Raw genomic sequence first — 22,349 nt, forward strand, 5'->3', positions numbered from 1 at the left:
CTGGGGAGCGCGGCAGGAGGCGGGGGTCCACGCGCCTCCGGTGGGGGTCGGGGGGCGGGCGGCCATCTGCACCCGGGCTGCCTCAGCCTGCGATCAGGGATGGCACCAGAGCTTGGGGTTCGGGGCGCGCCCGGGGTCGCGTTAGTGGCCGGGATGGGGGGTGCTGCGGACCCGGTCCCGGGGACTCGCATCCGGGCTGGGGGGGGCGGCCGTCTGGGCTCGGAGTGGGGGTCGTGCCTGGGGTCGGGGGTCGCACCTCGGGTCGGGGATGGACGGCCGCGCCTGGGCTCGGAGGGAGGGCGGCCATCTGGATTCGGGCTGCCTCTGCCCCGGGTGGGGCGCGCCCAGGGTCGCTGTATCGCGCCCGAATTTGGGGGTCGCGTCAGTGGCCGGGATGGGGGATGCTGCGGACGGGGTCCGGGGAATCGCGCCCGGGCTGGGGATGGGGTGGGGCGGCCGTCTGTACTCGGAGTGGGGGGTCGCACCTCGGGTCGGAGATGATTGCCTGCGATTGGGGTCGGGAACTGTGCCTGGGATCCAAGGGGCATTGTGGGGATGGGGGACGGCCGTTTGGGGTCCTCTGCCTTCAGAGTGGGGGCTGCTCCTGAGGTTGGGGCACCCTGGCTTGCGGGGTCCGGTCCCCGCCCACGAGTCCCCGAGGCCGCCCGCCGGCGGCGGTGGCGGCGGAAGCGACCCGCAACGCTGTTTGTCTTTTTAGGTATCTAAAGGAGTTTAGGACAGAGCAGTGCGCCCTGTTTGTGCAGCACAAGTGCGCCCAGCACAGGCCATTTACCTGTTTCCATTGGCATTTCCTAAATCAGCGTCGGCGCAGACCGCTCCGCAGGCGGGACGGCACCTTCAACTACAGCCCGGACGTGTACTGCTCCAAGTACGACGAGGCCAGCGGCGTGTGCCCCGACGGCGACGAGTGAGTGTGCGCCGTGGCCGGGCGGCCGCCTGCGGGGAGGGTCCTGTCTCCCCTCGGAAGCCTTCCCGCGGCCGCCGGTGGGGGGCAGGCTTTTCTCTGCCTCGAGGGCTGCGAGTCTCAGGGACGCGCGTTGCATGGTGCAAACCCACTGCCCCGCCAACGTCGGACCCAGTTCCCCGCATTCTCTGCGTTCGAACCGTCAGGAGGTGCACTTCCTAGGTGTGGGGCCACTCTGACCCTGGTCTGAGAGCGTGCTGCAATGCTTGCTGGCGGTGTGCAAGTTACATCTGGAACGTTTCCTCTCTTGAGGCTCATCTAACTTCTTTTTAAAAAATTGATAGGAAAGTAATCTTATTTGTAGACTGCCATTTCCGTAGCACTCTTAAAGTTTGAGAAACTAAGGTTTTGTTTTGGTTGGCTTTTTTCTTGCAAGTTTCTCCATGGTGTTATGAACAGATGTCTTTATTTAGCAATATGTAGAGTGGGAAACAGGCAAGCGCAGTCGGAGTGTGTGTTCGCGAAGTGGGCAGAAATCCACAGCCGGAGGTTTTGCACTTTCCTCATGGACCATTTGGGGCAGGAGGAGGGCTGATGTACCTTTGCTTGGAAGCAGGGTAGCCGCCCTGGGCTCCAGGGCCTCTGACAACCGCGGCCTGCGGCGTCCCTTCCGTTCAGATCCAGCACTGATTTCGGGAGGTCCTTCAGGCTCCATCCCCTGATCCTTTGAAAGGAGCTGGATCTCCAGGAACGCTCCCTTTCCAAGACCGCGTTCACTCTGCCGCCGGAGAGCAGAGTGATGTCTCTTGTCCTTCATTTTCCACAGATGCTCAGGCCAGGAAGGAAACTTTTCATCCGTGTGATCTCATAAACTTTAAACCCTTACACACTTACTGAAGGTGCAGTTGAACACCAGATAGTTAAGTAGCGTTGTTATCACGGCAGCTCGAAGCCTGCTGACGTAACGTGCCCAGCTCCTTCCCGGTTAAGATGTGTTACGCTTCTGTGAAGTTGGTCTTTTTTTTTTTTTAAGATTCTATTTATTTATATGACAGAGAGAGTGTTGCACACGAGCAGGGGGAGGGGCAGAGGCAGAGGGAGAAGCAGGTTCCCCACTGAGCAGGGAGCCCGACTCGGGGCTCCATCCCAGGACCCTGAGATCATGACCTGAGCCAAAGGTAGATGCTTAACCAACTGAGCCCCCCAGGCGCCCCCACTTCTGTGAAGTTTTAAAGGGGCATTATTGAATTGCTTCTTCAGCTGATGTTTTCTGCAAACGGATCTTCAGAAGGGATGTGCTTGTTTAGCTGAGGCCTGGCATCAGGTCCCCCATTTCCTTTGGCCACGTCAGTCACACCCGTGGGCCTTGGGTCCTGAGTTACCCAGGGGGGAGGGGGGCAGTGCTGCTCGACCCTGGTGCGGGGATCCAGTCACCCGGCATGTCCGACCCCGTCCGAGGACCCAGTACAAAGGACCAACTGGCAGTATTCACTAATGCTTTTAATGCATGTGGACACAGCATGTTTGACAGCTGTTTGGGGTTCTGGATCTGCGTGTCCTGGTATTGACTCGGCCCCTTTGCTGGGCATTAAGGGTGACATCCAGTCTTGCAGGACGAAGCATCTGCAGTGGACAGCTACCTGCATGTGGTCATTTCCGCGGGGCTCAGTAGGAATTAAAGAGCACACACTTACTGATTACAGAAATACTTACGTGTGATCTAAATGACACGGATGTCATCACTGAGAACCAGGACGAGTGGGAGTGAGCTGCCTGTTTGCCCTTTTCTGTTGCGGGTGCACCCTGTGACCGTCCATACAGTGGAAGTCACATGTCTGAGTAAAGATTTTGTCACGTGTCTTGAGCCCCAGCCCTTTAGGAAGTGTTTGGTGGAGCAGATATCTCCCCTGGGGATCTCTGCTTAGTAATTCTTGCTCCACTCCTTGGGAGAGGGGCTTTCTCATCCCCCACAAGTGGAATGGCCCAGAGTTTGTCCCGATCAACTACAGGTTCTGGTTCATGCAGCATCGTCCTGGAATTTGTAAGTAGATACGACTTTTCAGAGCAAGGACAGAACCTTCCTTTTATTTCAGTTCATGGGTTCTTGAAAGTTCTGGTTGGGGCATATGGACTACCAACCTGGTATTTTAGAGCATGATCACTATGAGAGAGTAAAAACCCTTCGGCCCTTGTCGGGTGACGCGAGCATCCAGGATTGTTCTTGGTGCTGGCTGGGGGGTCTGGTGGCTGAGCTGTGGGGCAGGACAGGACGGGGACCCCCGGAGGGATGGCACCCCTGCTGTCACGGCCTTTCCTAGGCTGGCGGTCACTCTCTCCCCTCGCTGTCAGCCCTCCTCCTGTGGCCCCCTCCCCCACCGACACCCCTTTTCCTTGGCGGGTGGTCACCCTTTCCCTGTCACCATCATCCTTTCCCCCAGGGCCCCCTTCTCCCTCCTGGTGCTCCCAGTGTCACCTCTGGGTAGACCTCCCGCTGTCATCTTCCCCTCCCCAGGGGCACTCCTGCTATGATCCCCTTTTCTCGGCGGGCGGGCCCCGGTTTGGCCCCGGAGGTCAGGCGGCGCTCACAGCCCGCGGTCCTCGCTCTCTGGGGGCGGTCCTCTCTGGCAGACACGCCCCTTCCCCGGAGCCGGCCGCGATTGGCCGTGCGGGTCACGTGCTCCCGCCCCGCCCGGCGGCCGCGGGCCTCCCAGCGGCGTGGCGGGAGCGCGGGGGTCGGCTGCGGAGGGTGCGCGTTTGGCAGTCCACGGAGAGGGACGGTGCAGGAAGCCGCTTCGGAGCCTAGGGTCTGGCCCAGCTCCCTCGGGTCGGTGTTCCCGCCTGTGAGGACCCGTCTCAGGTATTTCTTAGGCTGGGCTTCGAGGAAAGTGACTCCCGTCCGGAGGGTTTCGTGGTCCGGTCCCATCCCGCAAGCGGGTCTGAGAGGGGCCTTGGGTGTGGATAGCCCCGCGCCTCCCCTGGCCCTGCTCCCCTCGCCAGACCGCCGACCGTCAGGGCCGGTGTGGGTGTTCGCACCTGGAGCCGCGTGTGCTCGGCCCTCCCGCTGCCCGAGGACACGTGCGCACGCTGCTGGGGCTGATCAGGTGTCTTCGCGGAGTCAGGTGTGAGTATAGACAGACAAGGGCTTCCCAGGGGTCTGCGCGGCCTCTCTTGGGAAACATTTTCATTGGGAAAACGATCAAGCAGCCCACAACTATCTCGAATACAAAGTAACCAGTCTCTGCTGACTCTTCTCCTCCCCACGGGAGTGGCCCTCCAGACCCTCAGCTGTAGATTTTCTTGCTTAAGAAAAGCTGGGCCCGAACTGTTCCTGTGGTCTTATTTCTTCAGGGCTCCCCTGGCGGGCCTGGCTCTTCTCCCCACAGCCCCCTCCTCACTGCCCTTGGGGTGTCTGGGGCCGCTCGCCCTGGGCCAGGTGTGCTGGTGGGAGCTTACTGGCTCAGAGCAGCCATCCTAATGCGTGCCACACCACACCTGTCTTCAGTCCGATCTTTCTGCGCCAAGACCCAAGTGTCTGTGGCCCTCAGCTTTGGGTGAATTTCCCTGCAAGGCAGTTGGAAACTTGCTCTGAACTGGCGGGACCAGTGACCTCTGCTTGGGCGTTTGGGGTGAGGTGAAAGCTAAGGGCAGGTCCCGAACATTAGAGCCGAATGGTCCGTAGCCAGGGGGCTACTTACGGTCTGGAAGACACAGGCTTTTAGGGGACACCTTAGCCAGCTTGAGGGGATTACAGTCAGGTGACTGGGTTGGCCTGTGAGAGCCCCGAAGAGTGAAGGTGCAGGGATGAAGGAGGTGACCAGGACGAGGCCCCTGGCACAGGGAGGCCCCCCTCAGACTGGCGGAGCCTTCTGTCTTCCAGAGGGGGGCGGGGGGGCAGCTTTGCGGGTCAGAGGGAGGAGTTAGACCTGTTGCTGGTGCCGATGGTCCCTGTTAGGGACTGACGAGGGGTCGCTGGCCTGGTTCTGAGGTCGAGAGACTGGGGGTGCAGGGCCAGGGGGTGGACGTGGTCAACATGGGGTTAGCTGGCAGCCCCTGTCCCCTAGTGTCCGAGAGGAGGGCGGGTGTGCGATGACACTCAAACTTCTCCCTGCACCCCAACCCCCGCCCCCCACTTGTCTGCAGCCCACGGGTCCTCCCTTCGTTCACGTTTGTTGTCTCCCGTGTTCCATGGCTGCGCCCAGTGGCCAGTTTGTCCTGTTTTGGACCTGTTATTTGTGAGCTGTGTTCGGGTCTCCCCTCACCTCTGAGCCCCTTGGGCGCTGGCAGGGAGTCAGGTGGTACTTGAGGGTCCCTTAAAGCCCAGCAGCATCGACGTCACCTGGGGTCCTCCTGCAGGTGGGATCTGAGTCTCCCATCTTGACTGGGAGCATCAGACCTTCTGGGACTGGCCAGCCCTTCAGGGGCTTGGGAAGCACACCCCGGTGTGCCCCTGGCCGCTGCTGGCAGGCAATGGGTCTGAGCTTGGTGGGCCACCTCTGTGTCCCTTCGCAGACCCACCTTGGTGAGGGCGCCAGAGGGAAGGGCACAACTTCAGGCTCTCCTGGAGAGATAGGGGACAGTTGCGAGCCCCAGTCTGTTCCTCCCTGCTCCCCCCTTCCTTGCTCACGGGCTCCAGCGCATTAGGGTTGTGCTGACGTCCTGCATGTGCTGCGGCATCACGCCCCTGATGGAACCCTGGCTGAATTCCAGTGTTTGGGTCACTAGCGGTGGCAGAAGGCTTGAGAACCAAGGGCGTTGCCTGAATTTGGTGCTCGGCAGAACCGAGTCACACCTGGGTACACCGTGGGTGTGGCGGGGCCGGCAGTGGCCCATGGATTATCTCTGGTGTTGGGCTGAGCTCGGGCTCTTGCCAGCCCCAGGGAGAGTTCTGGCTTTTCCACTGTGTCCCCTTGCTTCTCTGACCTTCCGAAGGTGGAGCCATTTTCCTTCATTAAGCAAGAGCCCTCCAGTGTCTTGAGGTCACGCCCTGAGTGAAATAATGGTGCTCGTGTTCGCGCTCAGTGCTCGTGCTCAGGGATCATGCTTATGCTGTGGGCCTGGTGCTCCATGCTTGTGCTCGGTGCTTGTGCTCAGTGTCTGGTGCTCCATGTTGGGTGCTCATGCTCAGTACTCGTGCTCAGTGCCTGGTGCTCCATGCCTGGCAGTTGTGCTCAGTGCTCTATGCTCGGTGGTCATGCTCGTCTCCATACTTGGTGCTTGTGCTCAGCGCCTGGTGCTCCATGCCTGGCAGTTGTGCTCAGTGCTCCATGCTCGGTGGTCGTGCTCAGTGCTTGTCTCAGTGCTCCGTGCTCAGTGGTTGTGCTCGGTGCTCAGGGCCAGGCAGGGGGTTGGGCCAGGTTCTGGTTGCTTTGGTGACGGCACGAGAGGGGAAACCAGAGGGTACTTAGTGCTCTGCTGAGGGGCCGCTATGGAGCAAGGGAGGGCTGAGACATGGCATCATGACATCAGGATGGGAGGTCAGGCGGGGACCTCCAAGGAGTATGCTCAGTGCTCTTTACCAGTGGCGTTGGCCTCTATGGCCGTGTGAAAAACAGGGGGCCCCATGTTCTCCTCCGGGCTGCCCAGTGTGGCAGAGCTCTCCGTGACAGCCTTGGCCACGTGGCTGCCTAAAACTGAGTCACAGGCCAGTGCGTCGTGCACATGCAGGGTAGAGCGTGGAGGGACGGGAAATGTGAAACACAGCGGGGCGGAGAGGGGTCTGGAGGGGAAGGCGCCAGCATGCACTCTAGTACACGGTGCAGAGGAGCCCCTTGCACCGTGGCCTTCCCGGGGGCAGCTCTCCTGTGTCAGTGTGTGGTAGCCACAAGGCCGTAATTCATCCTTTGCACAACGTGGGGGCGAGCTGTCTCGGGACCTCCTCTGTTTCCCGTGCGTCCTCGGGGACTGCCTGTGGCTGCTGCTGTTGTGCAGAGTTTGCCGGGACGCTGACTGGAAGAGGGGCCTGTGTGCCCGATGGCCTCATTTCCAGTTCTGCCGTTCCGAGGGCCTGCTGCGTCCTCCCCTGCGGCTCGTCCTAGGGGTCCCGGGGGCGGCTGCGCTCTGCCTCTTGGTCTGGGCGCCGTGACGTGGCTGTGTCAAGGTGTGAAAACACTGCACGAGCGCACTTCTCTGTACATGCAGATCAGATGTCCCCTCTCTCTCCTCTGGCCCCAGGGGCTCTGTCGACAATTATGGTAACGTGTGTGATATGAAATGTGTGATTTTGCCGTGTTTCCGTGTGCGTTGTGGTGGCAGTGGTCACTTTCACCATGTTGTGCACCTGTCCCCACTGTGCTTCCAGACTCTTTCCAGCTTTGCACACAGGAGCTGTCCCCATTCTGCACTAGGTCCCCGCTGCTCCCCTGGCCGCTCACACCCACGCTCCCTCCTCCCGTCGCTCTGCCTTGGACTTCCTAGGACTGGCTAGAGTGGCATTGTACGTCCATCGTCCCTTAGTGTCCAGTTTCTCTCACTGAGCAGAATGTCCTCAAGGTGTGCATGTTGTAAAACATGTCGGGATGGTCTCCTTTTTAAGGCTGAGTAACGTCCTGCAGTCTGGACGGGCCCCCTTCTGCCTCCCCGCTCATCAGCTGATGGGCATCTGGGTCGTTAGAGGCCTAAGCTGTTGTGAATCCCGTGTTCCCGGGGTTCCTGGGTGCACACCCGGAGCAGAAGTGGCCGGCTGCCCATTGGCTTCTCTTTGGGCTATTGCTTGGTTGGTTCCAAAGGACCCGGCCTGGTGGGCATGGCGTCCTGTGTGTCTCCACGTGCTGTGCACACCGCAGCTGCCCCAGAAGGGTTGGGTGCCCTGTGCCAGGGCCGAGCCTGCGTTTCCTTACCGTAGGGGAGAGGGGTTGAGAGTGAGCAGCCCCGGAGTAGTTCTCTGTGGGTCTGGTCCCTGCTGTGTGTGGGGAACGTCGCAGGGCCTTGAGGTGGGGCTGGGCCTTGCTCGAGCCTCAGGTGGTGCTCCGCGGCCATCGCTGGAGGGGACGGGCAGTGACGGACTCCCTCTCCACTCCTCGGGCAGCTTGGGGGCAGGGCTCGCTCAGGCTCCGTTGCGTGTTCTCGCTCTTCTGTGTCTGTGGCTCTTGACTAGACAGACTGACCCCGAGGTGGGCTTGGGGACCGGCTCCACGTGTGCTGCTGCCCCCCACCCCCAGTGTGAGCCCTTCGCAGCCTGGGGAGCCATGTGGACTCCCCCTGGAAGTGAGTGGCTCGGCCCCCGCATGTGACCCTGCCCATCCCCTGCATACGCTTCTCTCTTGTCCCATCAGCATCCCCCTCCGGCCATGTCCAGGCCCCTCCTGTCCTCGAGGGGTCCCCAGAGGTCCCTGGGTGGAATGGGAGTGACACCACCCCCTCGTCTGGTAACATTTGTCAGGAACAGTGAGGGCACAGCTATGTCCGGGGGGAGAGCCTCGTTTGTCCGTGTTCACAACATGACGCAGGATGATTTTCAGGGAGATCTGATGTATTTTCTACCATGTGTGACTGAGGAATTTGGGGGGGTCTGAGTGCCCTGGGGACAGGTGCTCTGCCCGGGCTGGCAGTCCCGTGGTGAGAGCAGGGGTTTGGCCAGCTCCTGACACGGGGTGGGGCAGGCCGATGCGGAGGGTGCCCCCCAGCCCCAAGGCCTCAGATGGCCTGTGTCGGCCCCTCTGCTTCCCAGGTGTCCGTACCTGCACCGGACGACCGGGGATACGGAGCGCAAGTACCACCTGCGCTACTACAAGACGGGCACGTGCATCCACGAGACGGACGCCCGGGGCCACTGCGTGAAGAACGGGCTGCACTGCGCCTTTGCACACGGCCCGCTGGACCTGCGGCCGCCCGTGTGCGACATCAGGTGTGTGGCGTGTCCCCGCTCCCCTCCTGGGGCTGCGGGCGCTCTGTCTCCAGCTTCCTGACGAGATGGTTCCTTCCTTCTGATGCGTGTGCCCGTGGGAGCTCGCGGGGCTGAGCTTGACGGAGGCGGCCAGATCCTCGCTAAACACAGCTCAGCTCCGATGATGTCGGATTTAGGGTTGTGCCCGAGGCCCACGGGACACCCGTCCAGAACCTTCTAGGCAGCTCCACACAGTGACAGACAAACGATCATCCCTGTTTGTCAACGGGCTGAGGCCGAGGTGGCCGAGCTGTGACCCGCCTGTTGTTTGCTCGCAGGGAGCTACAGGCACAGGAAGTCTGGCAGAACGGCCAGCTCTGCGGTGTGGATGGCATCCCTGACCTGCAGCCCGGGGTCCTGGCCAGCCAGGCCATGATTGAGAAGATCCTGGGTGAGGACCCCCGGTGGCAAGGTAACCCCGAGGCCGCCACGGAGGGGGGCAGAGGGCGTTCGTCTCTGTCTGTGAAGCGACCACACAGTGCACCTCAACCCTTTCATCTGGGGACCAGATGGGGAAACTGAGTCTCCAGTGGCAGACATTACCCCCAGTCCCTAGGTGGTGGCGGCCGAGTGGGATCTGAACCCAGGCATCTGGTCCCCAAGGCTGCTCTGACCTTCACCCTGGCGTCTCCTGGGTGAGGTCAGCCGTCGGCTGCCGCCGGAGAGCGGACTGTGTCTCGGGCACAACTCCTTCCTGGGATTCTCGTCCCGGAGCTGGGCTGCGGTGGGGGTTGGCTTTTTAATTCGTAGATTTTATTTTTGGGCTCTTTAGGGTTATGGCAAAGTTGCAGGTAGTACTCACTCTGCACGACTCCCCTCCCGGTTTCCGTGTTATAAACACTTGCACTGACCTGATACATTTGTTACAATCGGGACTGAGATGCCTACATCATCGCTAAGTAGCGAGCACAGGAGCACAGGTTCCCTCAGGGCTCCCGGCCGCACTGGTTGGGGCGGGGCGCGGGGGTCCTACAGGCTGTGGCCACTGCCCCAGCTCCTGGCAACTCCCGGTCCTTTACCCCGTAGTTCTGTTCCCGTGGCTTTGCCTTTTCCAGAGTGTCAGGTAGTTGGAACCATCCAGGATGTAGCTTTTCGGACGGGTCCTGGCTGCCCAGCGTGTGTCTTCTCCCACCAATAGCCACTGTTGGGACCGACCACCGTGTCTGTGTCCGTCGGCTCCTGATGGACTTCGGGCTCATAGGCTGTGTTTTGGATGCTTTCTGCCGTGGGGGTGGGATGTGCGTGCTGCTTCTGGGGTTTGTTTGCATGCCTGGGTGTGTGCAGACCGCGTCCTCACCGCCCCAGGGGCTGGGACCGCACGCTTGCCGGTGACTTTCTGGGCACATTCTCTTCACATTCTCTTCGCAGTTGCCTTGAACGGCTCACTTCTGCCCGTTTCATGGCACTCAGCAGGACCTTGTGTCTGTACCAGGCACGCGGGCAGTACTTGGGAGTCAATATTCTATAATTTTATATTTCCTCAAAGTCGGCCTTTTTGTTCCTCAAACCCCTTTTGCTCTCTCCATGCCCTCCTGTGTGGTTTACCTCTCTTGTCTTTTGATGACCTATTGGACATTGAATCTGGCGTGGCCAGACTTGGAGACGTTTTCTGAGGGCCGGGTGGCGTGGCTTGGGGCTCTGGGGCCAGGCTGTCCTTCCTGCTACTGCTTGCTGTCCCTCAGCATGGAGCCCAGCACTGGTCCATCATTAACCAGCCCGACAGTGGTATGATTTCTAGGAATATCCTCTCATCAATTCTTGCCTTTAAATGACCCTGGTGGCTTTTTGCTTGTCTTTGCTTTGAGATGAAATTCAAAGAGCATGAGATTAACCATTTAAAAAACAGACCTGTTTTGGGATCAGTTTTCGGTTCCGCTGATGGGAAAGTATGGAGTGTTCCCACACACCCCGCGACTCCGCGTGCTCCGTGTCCCCGCCCATGAGCCGACAAGGACGTACCCTTACCACCCAAAGTCCGTCATTTACATCAGAGTCAGAGTGACCTTTTCAGGGGTTTTCAGACATTCGGGGTCGCACAGCCCTGGGAGCTAGTTTGAGACTCTCACCGGCCCCCAGGGTCAGCCCCGTGCCCCCATCGCACCCGCGTCCGTCCTGTGGCCCGCTAAGGGCGCACCTTTCCTGTAGCGGGACCACACGGGCGCTAGGCTCCTGTGTCGGACCTCCCCCGGAGCAGAGGTTCTCGAGTTCCTCCGGTTCGTGGCGGTGTGCGTGGCCGTGGGGCGGACACACTGTGTTGACCCGTCAACGGATACTTGGGCTGTGTGAGCGCGTGTCCACGTTCCCACATGAGCCCCGTTTTTCAGACACCGACTTTGTGCTGGGCAGCTACAAGACGGAGCAGTGCCCAAAGCCTCCGCGGCTGTGTCGCCAGGGCTACGCGTGTCCTCACTACCACAACAGCAGGGACCGACGGCGAAATCCCAGGAGGTTCCAGTACAGGTGAGGCCCTGGGGCTCAGGGCCGTCCCAGCCTGAGCTCCGCCTTCTCCTTGCGTGAATTCCGTGCTGCCTCGCATGCCCAGGAGCGCCCGCGCCCCCACGTGGCAAGCTGGTCCGTGACAGCCAGGGCTCTCCACCTCCTTTTGGGGCTGAGGGGCCTCCAAGCGTTACTCACCAGAGGTCAGCTGGAGGAGACCAGATGAATTTACTCTGTATCAAAGGACTAGAAAACATCCCAAAGGATAATAGTAATGAGATCTTATTTTCTCCTGCTGGTAATTTTATTTCATGAAACCAATGAAATGACAACGCTTCCGGGAAGTCTGCGAAGAATCAGGATTTGGGGTGGGTTTTCACACCGTGGGCTCAAACGTGTCAGATTCCAGGGCGAGGGCTCTGCGTGGGGCGGGGCGGGCCCGGCCTCCCGTGTCCCCAGCTGCTTCCCCACATGACCCTCACGGCAGCGTGGGGCGCTTGGACTCAGCCTTACTCTCTGTTTTGTGGAAAATAAAAACAGGCCGCCTGAGTCCCTGTCTGGGTTTCGGCGGCTGTCGGTGCGCTTTTGCGTGTCTTGGTGAGGAAAGAGCCGTGCGACCAGGGTCGTGTGTGCTGTCCTGCGTGCGAGGGGAGACCCTCAACAGCTGGACAGACGAACAGCCGCGGGCATGCAGGAAGGACGCCTACTCTTGTCCCTGGTGACCCCACCCTGTCCCCCAGGTCCACCCCGTGTCCCAGCGTGAAGCACGGTGACGAGTGGGGCGAGCCCGCAAGGTGTGACAGCGGGGACAGCTGTCAGTACTGCCATTCCCGCGCGGAGCAGCAGTTCCACCCCGAGGTACGAGCCCATCTGCCGGGGGAGCCACGGCGCCTCTCCCAGCCTGCGCGAGGCCAGGTCTCCTCCTGTGTCTGGGGGTCCTATGATCCAGAGCTCAGCAGTGCTGTGAGGTCCACAGTTAGGGCTCGTTACTGACGGGATACAGGCTGAAATCCACGGAGGGCAGGGTCCTGCGTGGAACGTGGTCCTGCGTGGGGCAGGCTCCCTGGGACACCAGACACTGACGCCCAGTTCCGTCTTCCAGTGGGTCGTGTGGACAGTGCCCACTTCTTCCCACAGTGATGTGTTACCAGTCAGGGAACCCCCTGGCCCTTAGCGTCTAGGGTTTTTATCCGGGCTCACATGGACGTGGCTGACCTTGGTCCCCAGCCCGCCAGAGGCTGAGCTGATGCCGCGTGGCCCAGAGCAACCACCGTAAACCACGTTGTTACCGTCTGGTATGGCCTACGACCAGGCAAACAGAGACTCTGCCCAGGCAGGACATTCCCGGGGCTCAGAGGTTGCCCCCCCCACCGCCCGGGGCCGGTCAAGGCCGGTCCTTGCTTTGGAAGGTGTGGGTTAGCTGATGTCGGCCGAACGGAGCAGCAGACACTTGGATTTCTGTTAAAAACAAACCAGCAGGGGCGCCTGGGTGATGCGGTCAGCCGAGGGTCCAGCTCTTGATTTCAGCTTGGTCGTCATCTCAGGGTTGTGAGATCAAACCCTGCGTGGGGGTCCGCGCTTAGTGAGGAGTCTGCTTGAGATCTTCTCTCTGCCCCTTCCCCTGCTCGCTTGCTCACTCTTTGTCTCTCAAGTAAATAAATAAATAAATACATACATAAATCTTTAAAAAACAAACAAAACCGGGCGCCTGGGTGGCTTAGTTGGTGAGAGTCTGCCTTCGGCTCAGGTCATGATCTCAGGGTCCTGGGATCGAGTTCTGCGTCGGGCTCCCTGCTCCGCTGGGAGCCTGCTTCTCCCTCTCCCACTCCCCCTGCTTGTGTTCTTTCTTTGCCAAATAAATAAATGTTTAAAAAACAAACAAAATCCCAGCGAATCAGCCCCCTTAAGGGGCAGGAAAGCGTGGGGACCAGGGCAGGTGTAGGATGGAGGACCAGGGCCAGGCTTCCCACCAGGAGGCCAGTCAGGGAGGGTGCGGGGTGCCGGTCCCTGTGAACGGGGCTGGGTTGCAGGAGGAGGCCCGTGTGGGGACGGCAGGGGGCAGGGGTGGAGCAGTGGAGAGCAAGAGATGGGGACCCGTCAGTGCCCAGGCCGGGTGATGGGCGTGGGCAGAGGGCTGCTCCTGGCCCAGGGTCCTTGCAGCCCCACGGAAGGAGGGCAAAGAGCAGAGGGGAGTGAGTGGCATTTGTGCGGGAAGGTGGGCGGGAGGCCCGGGAAGGCTTCCTGAGGGTGTTGATTTGGGATCTGGCAGGGGTGCGGAGGGGCCTGGGGCCTGTCCCTTGAGGGTCGTGGTGAGCTGGTGGCCAAAACCAAGTGCTGTTGGTACCATGAGAGTGTTTTTGACCAAGTGGAGTGGATCACGGCTGGCCGTGGAGCTCATGCATGTGTTTGTGTCATGGGCCTTTCTTGAGTGCCTGCTGTATACCGAGCGCTGAATTGGGCGCCTCTTTCAGAAAACGCCAAGTGGTCAGTTGACTTTGCCTGTGATTTCAAGGACAGTCTGATCTGCTCTGTGGAAGGGAGCGGATTCTGGACCATGGCATGTGGGGCACAGGGCCACGTGCGCACCCCCTTCTCAGGAAACCTCGCTGAGATTTGGAGCGGGGGTCCCCTGTGCTGTGCCACAGCGGCTCCTGGCTTCCCGCGGAAACCTGTTCCCAACCGCCACGTTGGGGGAGCCCGACCCTGAGATCATGACCTGAGCCGAAACCAGGAGCCGGACACTTCACCAATCAGCCCCCCAGGCGTCCCTGTTTTGTTTTCAGCTTGTGTTCATTTTGTCGTCTGACTTCCGCCCAGATCTACAAGTCCACCAGGTGCAACGACATGCGGCAGACCGGCTGCTGCCCGCGGGGCCCCTTCTGCGCCTTCGCCCACGCGGACAGTAAGTGCCCGGTGCCTGCCGCTGCGGCCCCCGCCGGCCTTCCCCGGGGCTGGGGCTGGGGGGGGGGTAGCTGGCAGCACCCGACATCCCTCCCAGGGGCACGTTGGGCGGGCTCCGCGCCCCGGTCCGAGGCCACGCTGCCCTGTGGGCCCAGGCTTCTGGCTCAGTGACGATCGTCACAAACTCCAGTTTTCCCTTCTGCTTGTTATTGTAACCGGGAGGGTGGCTGGTCTTGTTGAAATTTCCTTTTTCTGGCCCTCAAGTCCTTGAGGACTGGCGCCCGGAGACCCCACTGTTCCCTGTGGCGCTGCAGCCGCCCCCTCCCCACTCCTGTTCCTTGGGAAGACTGTGGTCTCCAAGCCTCCCTCCCTCGCGTGGGGGCTCCTGGGACCGGGTCACCCTGCACACGGCTCTGTTTGCAGCCCGTGGTCGTTCAAAGCCCTCTGCCTCCCTTTCTTGACAGAGAGCCTCGGGATGGCCAACGGCTGGGGCTGCCGAGACCTGGCCCCCGCCCCTGCCAGCAGCTCCGCGGCCAGCAGCGGCCAGCCCGCACACGTAAGTGAACAGCACCCTGAGGAGGGTGCCCCAGGGCACGAGTGCTTACGACACAGATTTACGTGATCTCTGGGTGATGTGGGTGCGTAGTCAGCCTGTGGGGTTGGCAGCTCCTTCTCGAAGTCCGTGAGAGCCTGGCCAGCTTCTGGCCTGGGTGGGCTGACCCAGCCGTGCCCGACACGCACACGTCTGCCGCGCAGGAAACGCGGTGTCAGGCTGAGCGTCCAGAAGGGGCCCCGAGTCCAGGTGGGACTCCTCGCGGGTAGGCAGCTGTGGCAGGAGGGGTGGTGTCGGGCAGGGCAGGTCCCTCGATAGCAGCCAGGAGGGTGGCCCCAGCGGTCTGGGCCCCGGGCTGGTGCTGCAAGTTTGCTTCAGGCACTGAGAGATTTGGGGCGCTTGTGTCAGGGAGTGGGTGGCGCTGCCGGGTCAGGACCCTTGTGTCCGTGCGGAGGGGGCTCAAACCTCGCGGCCGCCCGTCACACTGGCCACGCAGCTCCTTCCGCCTGCTCTTCATGGATGCTTGCAAGAGGATGAGGGCCACCCCTCCCACGGGACGAGGCCGTCGTCAGGGCTGCTGGGAAAGTGCCCCCGGGTGAGGAAACTGGCAACACACAGGCGTTTCCCCGCCTGCCCACCTTCCCACTTGGGGCTTTTTTTTTACAAAAAGAGTAACATGGGAAAGGTGAGGAAAACCTGGGCGGAATTTACTTGCGAGGAGCCCGGCCGGTGAGACACCCGGTCACAGTCTGTTCTGCGCCTCTCTGTGTCCCGGGCCAGAGGCGACCTGGCCGTGGCTGGACGCCGGGTGGGTCGGCATGCAGTGGCCTCTGTCTGAGCCCGAGACGGTAAAGCCCGAAGACCAGAACAGTCGTGTGCCTGCTGCGTCCCCACAGGCCTGGCTCAGAAGCACCAGGGGTCCAGCGTGATTGCCCCTCGTGCCCCTGTGCCAACAGCACACAGGCTCCCCTCACCATGCGGCCCTGGCGAGGGCCCAGTCCCCGTGCCACTGACCCTTCACGCCTAGTCCGTCTGCACACACCCAGCCAGGCGTCCCCTGGCTGACTGAGTGGAGGAGTGTTCCGGACCACCAGCCGGCCAGTAGCCTAGCCCGGCGCTGGGCCCAACAGGAAACCCTCCCTCTCTCCTCTCCTTGGTGGCTCCCAGGGGACCATGGCAGTCGTGGGTTTAGGTGGTGGTCAGAGGGCCACTGGCTTGGCCTCCCTGAGGGCCTGGGCTGAATGGAGCCTGGTGAGGGGTTGTGCCCTGGAAGGCAACATGCCAGACGGAAGCCCCGGGCCTCTTGGGGGGCGGTGCTGGAACAGTATGCCCATGTCTACACACGTGGTTTGGTGAGGGCGTCTTTTATGGTTTTCAAATTATTTTGCAATTTAAGAAGTTAACCCGCTAGGGTGCAGAGTGGGTGCCGGGGCCGCAGGTGAGCTCCGGGGGGGGTAGACGTGTGAATTGTGTGGAGCTGGTGGTCACACGACCTCGTGCCCGTGCTGAGCGCCATGGAGCCCTTCACTTTGGAGAGCTTACACTCCCGTGAAGTCGTCTCCGCGAAGAGTAAGAGACAAGCCAGCGCTGTCTCGTGGGCCGGCTCCGACTTCCGGGCCCCCGCGTGGATGATCTTGGTGGCAGCCCAGGGGCACGGCCAGCCCGGCGGCTGGAGCCAGCTTCTGCCCCAGCGAGAGCCCTGTTTCTGCCTCCCTGAAGTCTCGTGCTGCAGCGGCCCCTCCGGGATGGCCAGGCGGGGGGCAGCGGCCTCACCAGCCCCTGGCCACCCCACGGCATCAGGTCTGGACGAGGAGATCATGCCAGGGCGGGTACTGTGCAGGGAGGCTTCTCATTCAGACAGCTTGGTCTCCCTCACTCCCAAGTATCGTCGTTTGTAAGGACGGACGTCAAACCCCAAATCTTGACTTGTGCGTAGCGCATGCCCCTCGATACTTCCTTTGCACTGTGAACAGCCTGTGTAGACGGAGGCTCAGCACGCAAACCACGGGCCTCTGGTGCACCCTTGGACGGACTGCTGCCGCCCTGACCGTGTCCACGCCTCGGGCACCAGGCCTGAGGAGAAGCACCAGGGGTCTCAGTGTGTGTAGACATGATCCTGGGTTCCAGAACTCTGTCTGGGGTTGGAATCCCGTGTTTATTGGCAGGGCAGGGGAGTAGCGTCTCCACGCACACTCCCTGCCTTGGCGCCCGAGTGTGGGCCGGCTCTGTCTGGCCAGAGCTCACCATGTGCTAGTGATCCTGAGAAATCGTAGAAAACGCATATATTGGGCTCTGACCCCGCTTCCCGACACAGCTCCTAAAACCGTGGTCATTTCCTGGGTGATAAGTCTTTTGAGCAGGTGACTCTGGGTGGGGCCTCCTCATAGGTCCTGGACGGGGGTGGTCACTGGGAAGGCCAAGCCCTGGTTAGAAGCTTGGAACTTTCTGCGCCACCCCATGTGGTCCAGGGGCCGGGAAGGGGCTGGAGATGGAGTTAATGGGACGAGCGTCCGTGAAAATCCCCAAAGTGTGGGGTTGGTAGCATCTCTGTGCTGGGAAGATGGCATCTGCCTGCGCTCGGGGCTCTTCTGGACCTCTCCCGATCGGTCCCTGGCGTCTGTATTCTTTGCCCTATTGTTTGTCACATGACAAATCAGTAAGTGCTTCCCAAAGTCTTGTGAGCTGTTCTAGAAAGTGGCCGAGCCCGAGGAGAGCTGTGGGCACCCTGATTCAGAGCGGTCGGTCGGTAGCACAGGCAGAGCGTGTGGGAACCGGACTGGCATCAGGACAGCCAACACCGGGTGTCAGAGTGTGGCATGGAGCAGGCCCCCGCAGCCGGGAGGGGCCTGGATGAAGGGGCGAGGTCCCCCGTGGGGAGCCCTGTGTTCCGAAGGTAAGCAGAATGGTTTCGGGATAACCCTCTTTCCCCACCGTATCACTTAGCCTGGAGTATAGAAACTCAGGTCTCTGGTCGGTGACTTCGGAGGCCCTCACCCCGCCCTGCGGGTGGGAGGCCACTTCTGAACGAGACAGATGCAAGGGACTCAGAAGTACCAGGATGACCTCTGAGTTGAGCCCGCGGCCTGTAGAAGTAAGGGGCCTCAGTCCGCGCTAGCATGGGCACCTTCTCTTCCTCCGCCCCGGTGACTGCTCTGGGTTCTTCTGAAGAAAGCAGGAAAGGTCAGGATGCCCTGAGCCACCATTACTACGAGTTCACTGCTTGTAAAATGAGGCCTGAAAATGAGGATACTCCTTAGCTCTGAAGGACGTTTTGGTCTGCGGTGTTTGTGTTTATGTTGCCCTGGGGGCTGCTGGTCCTGAGCTCTGAGCGAGCCTTCACTGCGCACGGCGTTCCTGGCCGGTGGTTCCTCAGAGTCAGGATTTCCGTATGTGTGGGGGGAAGACGTGTCCCACTACCCTCTTGGGCTCAGCACCGGGGCCTCTGCAAATCAAGCTGATAAAAGAGAAGCGGGAGGAAAGGGTTGTGACTTCTCTGTGGGGAAGGCTTCGCAAGGAGGAAGCAGGATGCAAAGCAGCAGCCGGACCTGGGGCTAATGTCCTTGTAACCGAGTAAACGTGCGGCAGCGGACGGTGAAGGGAGAGGCGCCTGTTCCCAGGGCGGTGGGTTGTGGGACAGGAATGCAAGGGGGAAGGCGATGTCAGGGCTGCCGAGTGAGGTCTGTACCGCGGACGCAGTGCTGGCGCGTGTGGTGGCTGTGGGGGGGGATGCGCCTTCACAGAGAAACCTACCCCCCGCCCCCCGCCGGCTTTCAGCGAGCTCAGTGGAATAATCCTTTGCTTCAGCCCCCCCCCCCCCCCCCCGTGGCTTGGGGGCGGGGGGCACGGCGCAGAGCTCCCACCCTCCCTCACGTGCACCAGAGGTCAGAGGTCAGTGAGCAGGTGTGAGAGACGGATTCGGACCTGGCGGAGGGTAGCGGCTTGAACACCTGTGCTGTTCTCCAAGACTTGCGGACTCGGCATCTTCTCGCTCGGGAGCGAGGCTTAGGCGTCGGTGTGTTTGGAGTCCACCGCTGCTGCTTTCTTCTGTTGCAGGCAAAGCGGCGAGAGTCCCCTGCCGAGGGCAGCCACAGGGCCGGCGAGCAGGACAGCAAGCAGGTACTGCGGGGGCGGCCCCGGCGGCTGGCGCTCACACGCCGTCCCTCTTGGCCCAGAGTCATCCGGCTGTTGTCCATTTGTGGCGTCATTATGTTTCTACTTACCTTCCTCTAAACTGACCTGTTCCACGGTCTTTTGTTTCCATGTTCAAAAAATACTGGTGATGCACTTTGGAAACTACAAACCCAAAACCTCCCCATATTTCCCCGCGGAGAGCAAGGGGTGCCCGTCGTGGCCCGTCTGCGTGTGTCCTGGGGCTGCCCGAACAGAGCCCCGCCGACGGGGCTGCTTCAGTCACGGACACCGTCGCGGTCCAGAAGTTGTGCTCCTGGCGCCCACAGGGGCAGCCCCTCTGAGATCCCTATCCTCGGCCGGTAGCTGGCCGGACTCTCCGTCTCGCCCGGTGCCCTCCCCTGCATCCGGGTCCGTCTGCACATGTCGCCTTTTCATGAGGACACGGGTCCTTGACTAGCACCGGCCACCACTGCTCTCAGCACTCAGAACACTGGGCTTTGTCCATTCCGTCCGCGCTCGGAAGGCCTGGGGGTGCCGTGTGGCAGCCGTTGTGCCCCCTCTTGGGCGAGCACATCGCCTCGTCGCAGGTCTGTGCTATGGTCTTTATTCCTAATTCCTAAGCGGGCAGCGCGCCGGGTCCCCCTCTGCCCTGGTTGCCTTGGCGCCCACCTGAGGCCGCCCTCACAGGACTCTCCAGAGGGTCCAGAACAACTCGCGTAGGTTCCCTAGTCTCAGGAGCTTTGAAATCAGAAAGGGAGCGGAAAGTAAAAGTGCAACTTAATTATTTTGTGATGTTTCAAAGAGATGAAAATGGTAAGATGTTCGTTAAGAATCTGAAGCTCGAAACATTGGCAAGGACACAGCCAGTGCACAGGGGGACCCTGGCACCTGCCAGCCCAGACACCCCAGGAGAGGCTTTGCCGGCATGCAGGCCACCCCAGGGATGTCGCGTGGGCCCGCCCGCGCCCAGAGACGCCCTCTGTCCTGTCCCTAAGCCAGGCTCCAGCGACAGCAAGTGCCCAGTGGGAAGATTGGAAAGCCAGCTCTGGGGGAAGCCAGGTCAGTGGAGTGGGTCCCAGCATTTCCCTGGAACCCCCAGTTTGAACGTGGCTGGAGGCCGGTCCAGCAGCCCTCTGGGGACCCCTTCCTTGCCTCTGGCACCTGTCTAAACGCCAGCGCCAGGCCCTCCCTCCCTGTAGCCTCAGGGGAGACACCAGTGAGGGTGATGTCTTTGAGGGATATGTCTCCCTGCACTGCTACTTTTTGGGTGGGTGAAGCCACAGCAGGTGCCTCTGGCCAGCGGCTCCCGGCCTGGCTCAGAGTGTGGGTGGACTGTGAGGTGTCTGCACCGCCTTCCTGCCTCAGCTGGGGACAGCACGCAGCCCGGCGGGGGACAGAGCAGGGGATGGAGCAGGCGGCCTGTGAATCCCCCCACCCAGGTGTGGAAGCAGCGGGCCCACCTCTGAGCCTGAGCCCCGGGAGCGCCGGGGGACCTCGCTCTGCAGACTTGTGCAGTCCGGGCTCGTATAAACGGCCGCGCACACGCAGCAGCGGTGTGTCCCAGCGTCCCGGGAGCTCACGGCGGATGTCTGTGCCGGGGGCCCGTCTGGAGCAGAGCCAACCGTCCGGGAAACGCTCACTCGGAGAAACTGTCCAGTGCTGGATGTCTCTCCCTCTCTCGCGAAACACATATTCTTTTTTATTATCGTGGAAAACTTCACTTAAGCCGACAGACTAGGAAAGCCGTCCCCCTTGAGTGGTGGTGTACCCCTGCCCAAAGCTGACTTTTCTTGTGTTGAAGCAAAAACCAGACGTCACACATTTCCCTGCGGTGTGGCTTCTGGGTCCCAACTGTGCGGTGACTGGGGCGTGCTCTAGCCGCCACCACGCGCAGAGCCCCGAGTCCTGGTTTGCAGCCTGTCCTGTGGGCCGCACTGCCGGCCGTGCTCCAGGACTCTGCTGGTTCTGATCTGTGAGCTGCTGAATGATGCTCCCGTGCATTGCCCCGTGCGTTTTGCCTTTCTCGGGTCACAAGATCTCGCCGTCATTTTTCTGTTTTCAGAAACGGTATTGGTTCTCTGCTGATGCCTTCTGGTGGATTTTTTGTTTACCACCATGTGTCTGCTCTTCAAAACCATTTCTGCAGAAAAGCTCACTAAGTAGGACATTTCTAGATGCATTTGTGCCCGTCCCTGGGTGGTTGGAGCTAGTGACCCTGTCCTGGTTATCTTAACCAACTAGGCATTTAAAGCCCCTCTGCAGTATTTGGAAGAGTCGAACTGCTTTATATTTTGCTTTGAGGATAGAAGTTAGCCCACCGTCCCGTCCGTGACTTTGCACGGTTCTCCCCGCTATGCGCCGCCCCCACCCCTGCTGTGGCCTCCCGTCACCGAGCTGTCACGTTGCTGTTCTCCACGCACATCTACTCACCTCGTGTGTGTCTCTTTGCACAGAACCACCTGTCAGTGTCCACGGTGGCTCACCCGCTCGCCCCCAGCGTGGGTTCCAGCGTGGCGTCCAGCCTGGCGTCCAGCGCCGGCTCCGGCAGCTCCTCCCCGACCGCCCTGCCCACCCTCCCGGCCCGCGCCCACCCGCTCGAGCCCCCCGGCGGTGCTGCCGAGCCCGCCCCAGGTAGGTCTCCAACTTCCCTCTCGTCTCCCGACTTCTCTGCACTCATGTTGTATCTTTTCAGGAATAATCTGTTTGTTGTAGAAAAGCCACGTGTTGGGGGGGGGGTCGCCTGTCACGTGGCTGTATTGCCTGTATTGCCTGTGATCTAGAAACCCTCGCCCTCCCCCAGGCTGCAGCCACCTGGCCCTAAGACAAGAGTGGAGGGGTGTGTGGGTGAGGCCCGCTGAAGGCAGTGGCACGGCTGAGGGGCCCTTACTGCTGGGAGTCCTTGAGGGTTTGGGGACTGATGACCCATGTGATTGGAGCCTGGTCCGAGGGAGTGGGCTGTCCTGAAACAGTAGGGGAGGCGTGTGGAGCTGGAGGGGGTGACCTTGCTCTGCTGTGCAGGCCCCCAGCCCCTAGGGCCACATCTGGGTGGTCCCACGTGTGGCTGCAGCTGCGGAGGGCCCGCACTGCCAGGCTGACCCGAGCCCCCAGCTCTGTCCCGGTAAAGGGAGTCAGCAAGGGCTCGGTTCACAGCTCTTTGCGTGTTCTCTGTCCCAGGGTTGGCCAGGACGGTGTGGTCGTGGGCAGGACAGGGAAGCCACTCTAGCCCAGTAGCTCCAGCACGGTCTGTCCTTGTGCTCGGGGCGCTGGGGCACACCCCTTCTTTTCCTCCTTCTCTCCTGGGGACTCGGGGGGATTGCAGAGACCCCTGTGTCAGGGCTCCACTTGGACGCCAGAGCTGGCCAGGCGGCCAGCCCCGAGACGGTGTGTTCCTACCCAGAGATGAACGTCCGTGCTGGCCAGGCGGCCAGCCCCGAGACGGTGTGCTCCTACCCAGAGATGAACGTCCGTGGCTGACGGCCAAGGAGTGTTTGCATGTTGTTTTCCACCCCCTAAAACTCATG

General features: G+C 61.0%; 1 protein-coding gene across 1 annotated transcript in view; it reads left to right on the forward strand.

Annotated features, from left to right (window-relative positions):
• The first annotated feature begins 497 nt into the window (after positions 1-497).
• UNKL (unk like zinc finger) overlaps positions 498-22,349 on the forward strand; it is a 29,939-nt gene continuing 8,087 nt past the window's right edge. Inside the window, exons 1-10 of the mRNA XM_034669595.1 lie at positions 498-516; positions 610-928; positions 8,592-8,768; positions 9,086-9,219; positions 11,132-11,267; positions 11,984-12,101; positions 14,061-14,145; positions 14,609-14,700; positions 18,751-18,813; positions 21,282-21,459. Of these exons, the coding sequence (XP_034525486.1) occupies positions 498-516; positions 610-928; positions 8,592-8,768; positions 9,086-9,219; positions 11,132-11,267; positions 11,984-12,101; positions 14,061-14,145; positions 14,609-14,700; positions 18,751-18,813; positions 21,282-21,459 (1,321 nt within the window). The remainder of the gene's footprint in view (positions 517-609; positions 929-8,591; positions 8,769-9,085; positions 9,220-11,131; positions 11,268-11,983; positions 12,102-14,060; positions 14,146-14,608; positions 14,701-18,750; positions 18,814-21,281; positions 21,460-22,349) is intronic.

Source organism: Ailuropoda melanoleuca, chromosome 10 (genome assembly GCF_002007445.2).
Source record: "Ailuropoda melanoleuca isolate Jingjing chromosome 10, ASM200744v2, whole genome shotgun sequence".
Taxonomy (NCBI): domain Eukaryota; kingdom Metazoa; phylum Chordata; class Mammalia; order Carnivora; family Ursidae; genus Ailuropoda; species Ailuropoda melanoleuca.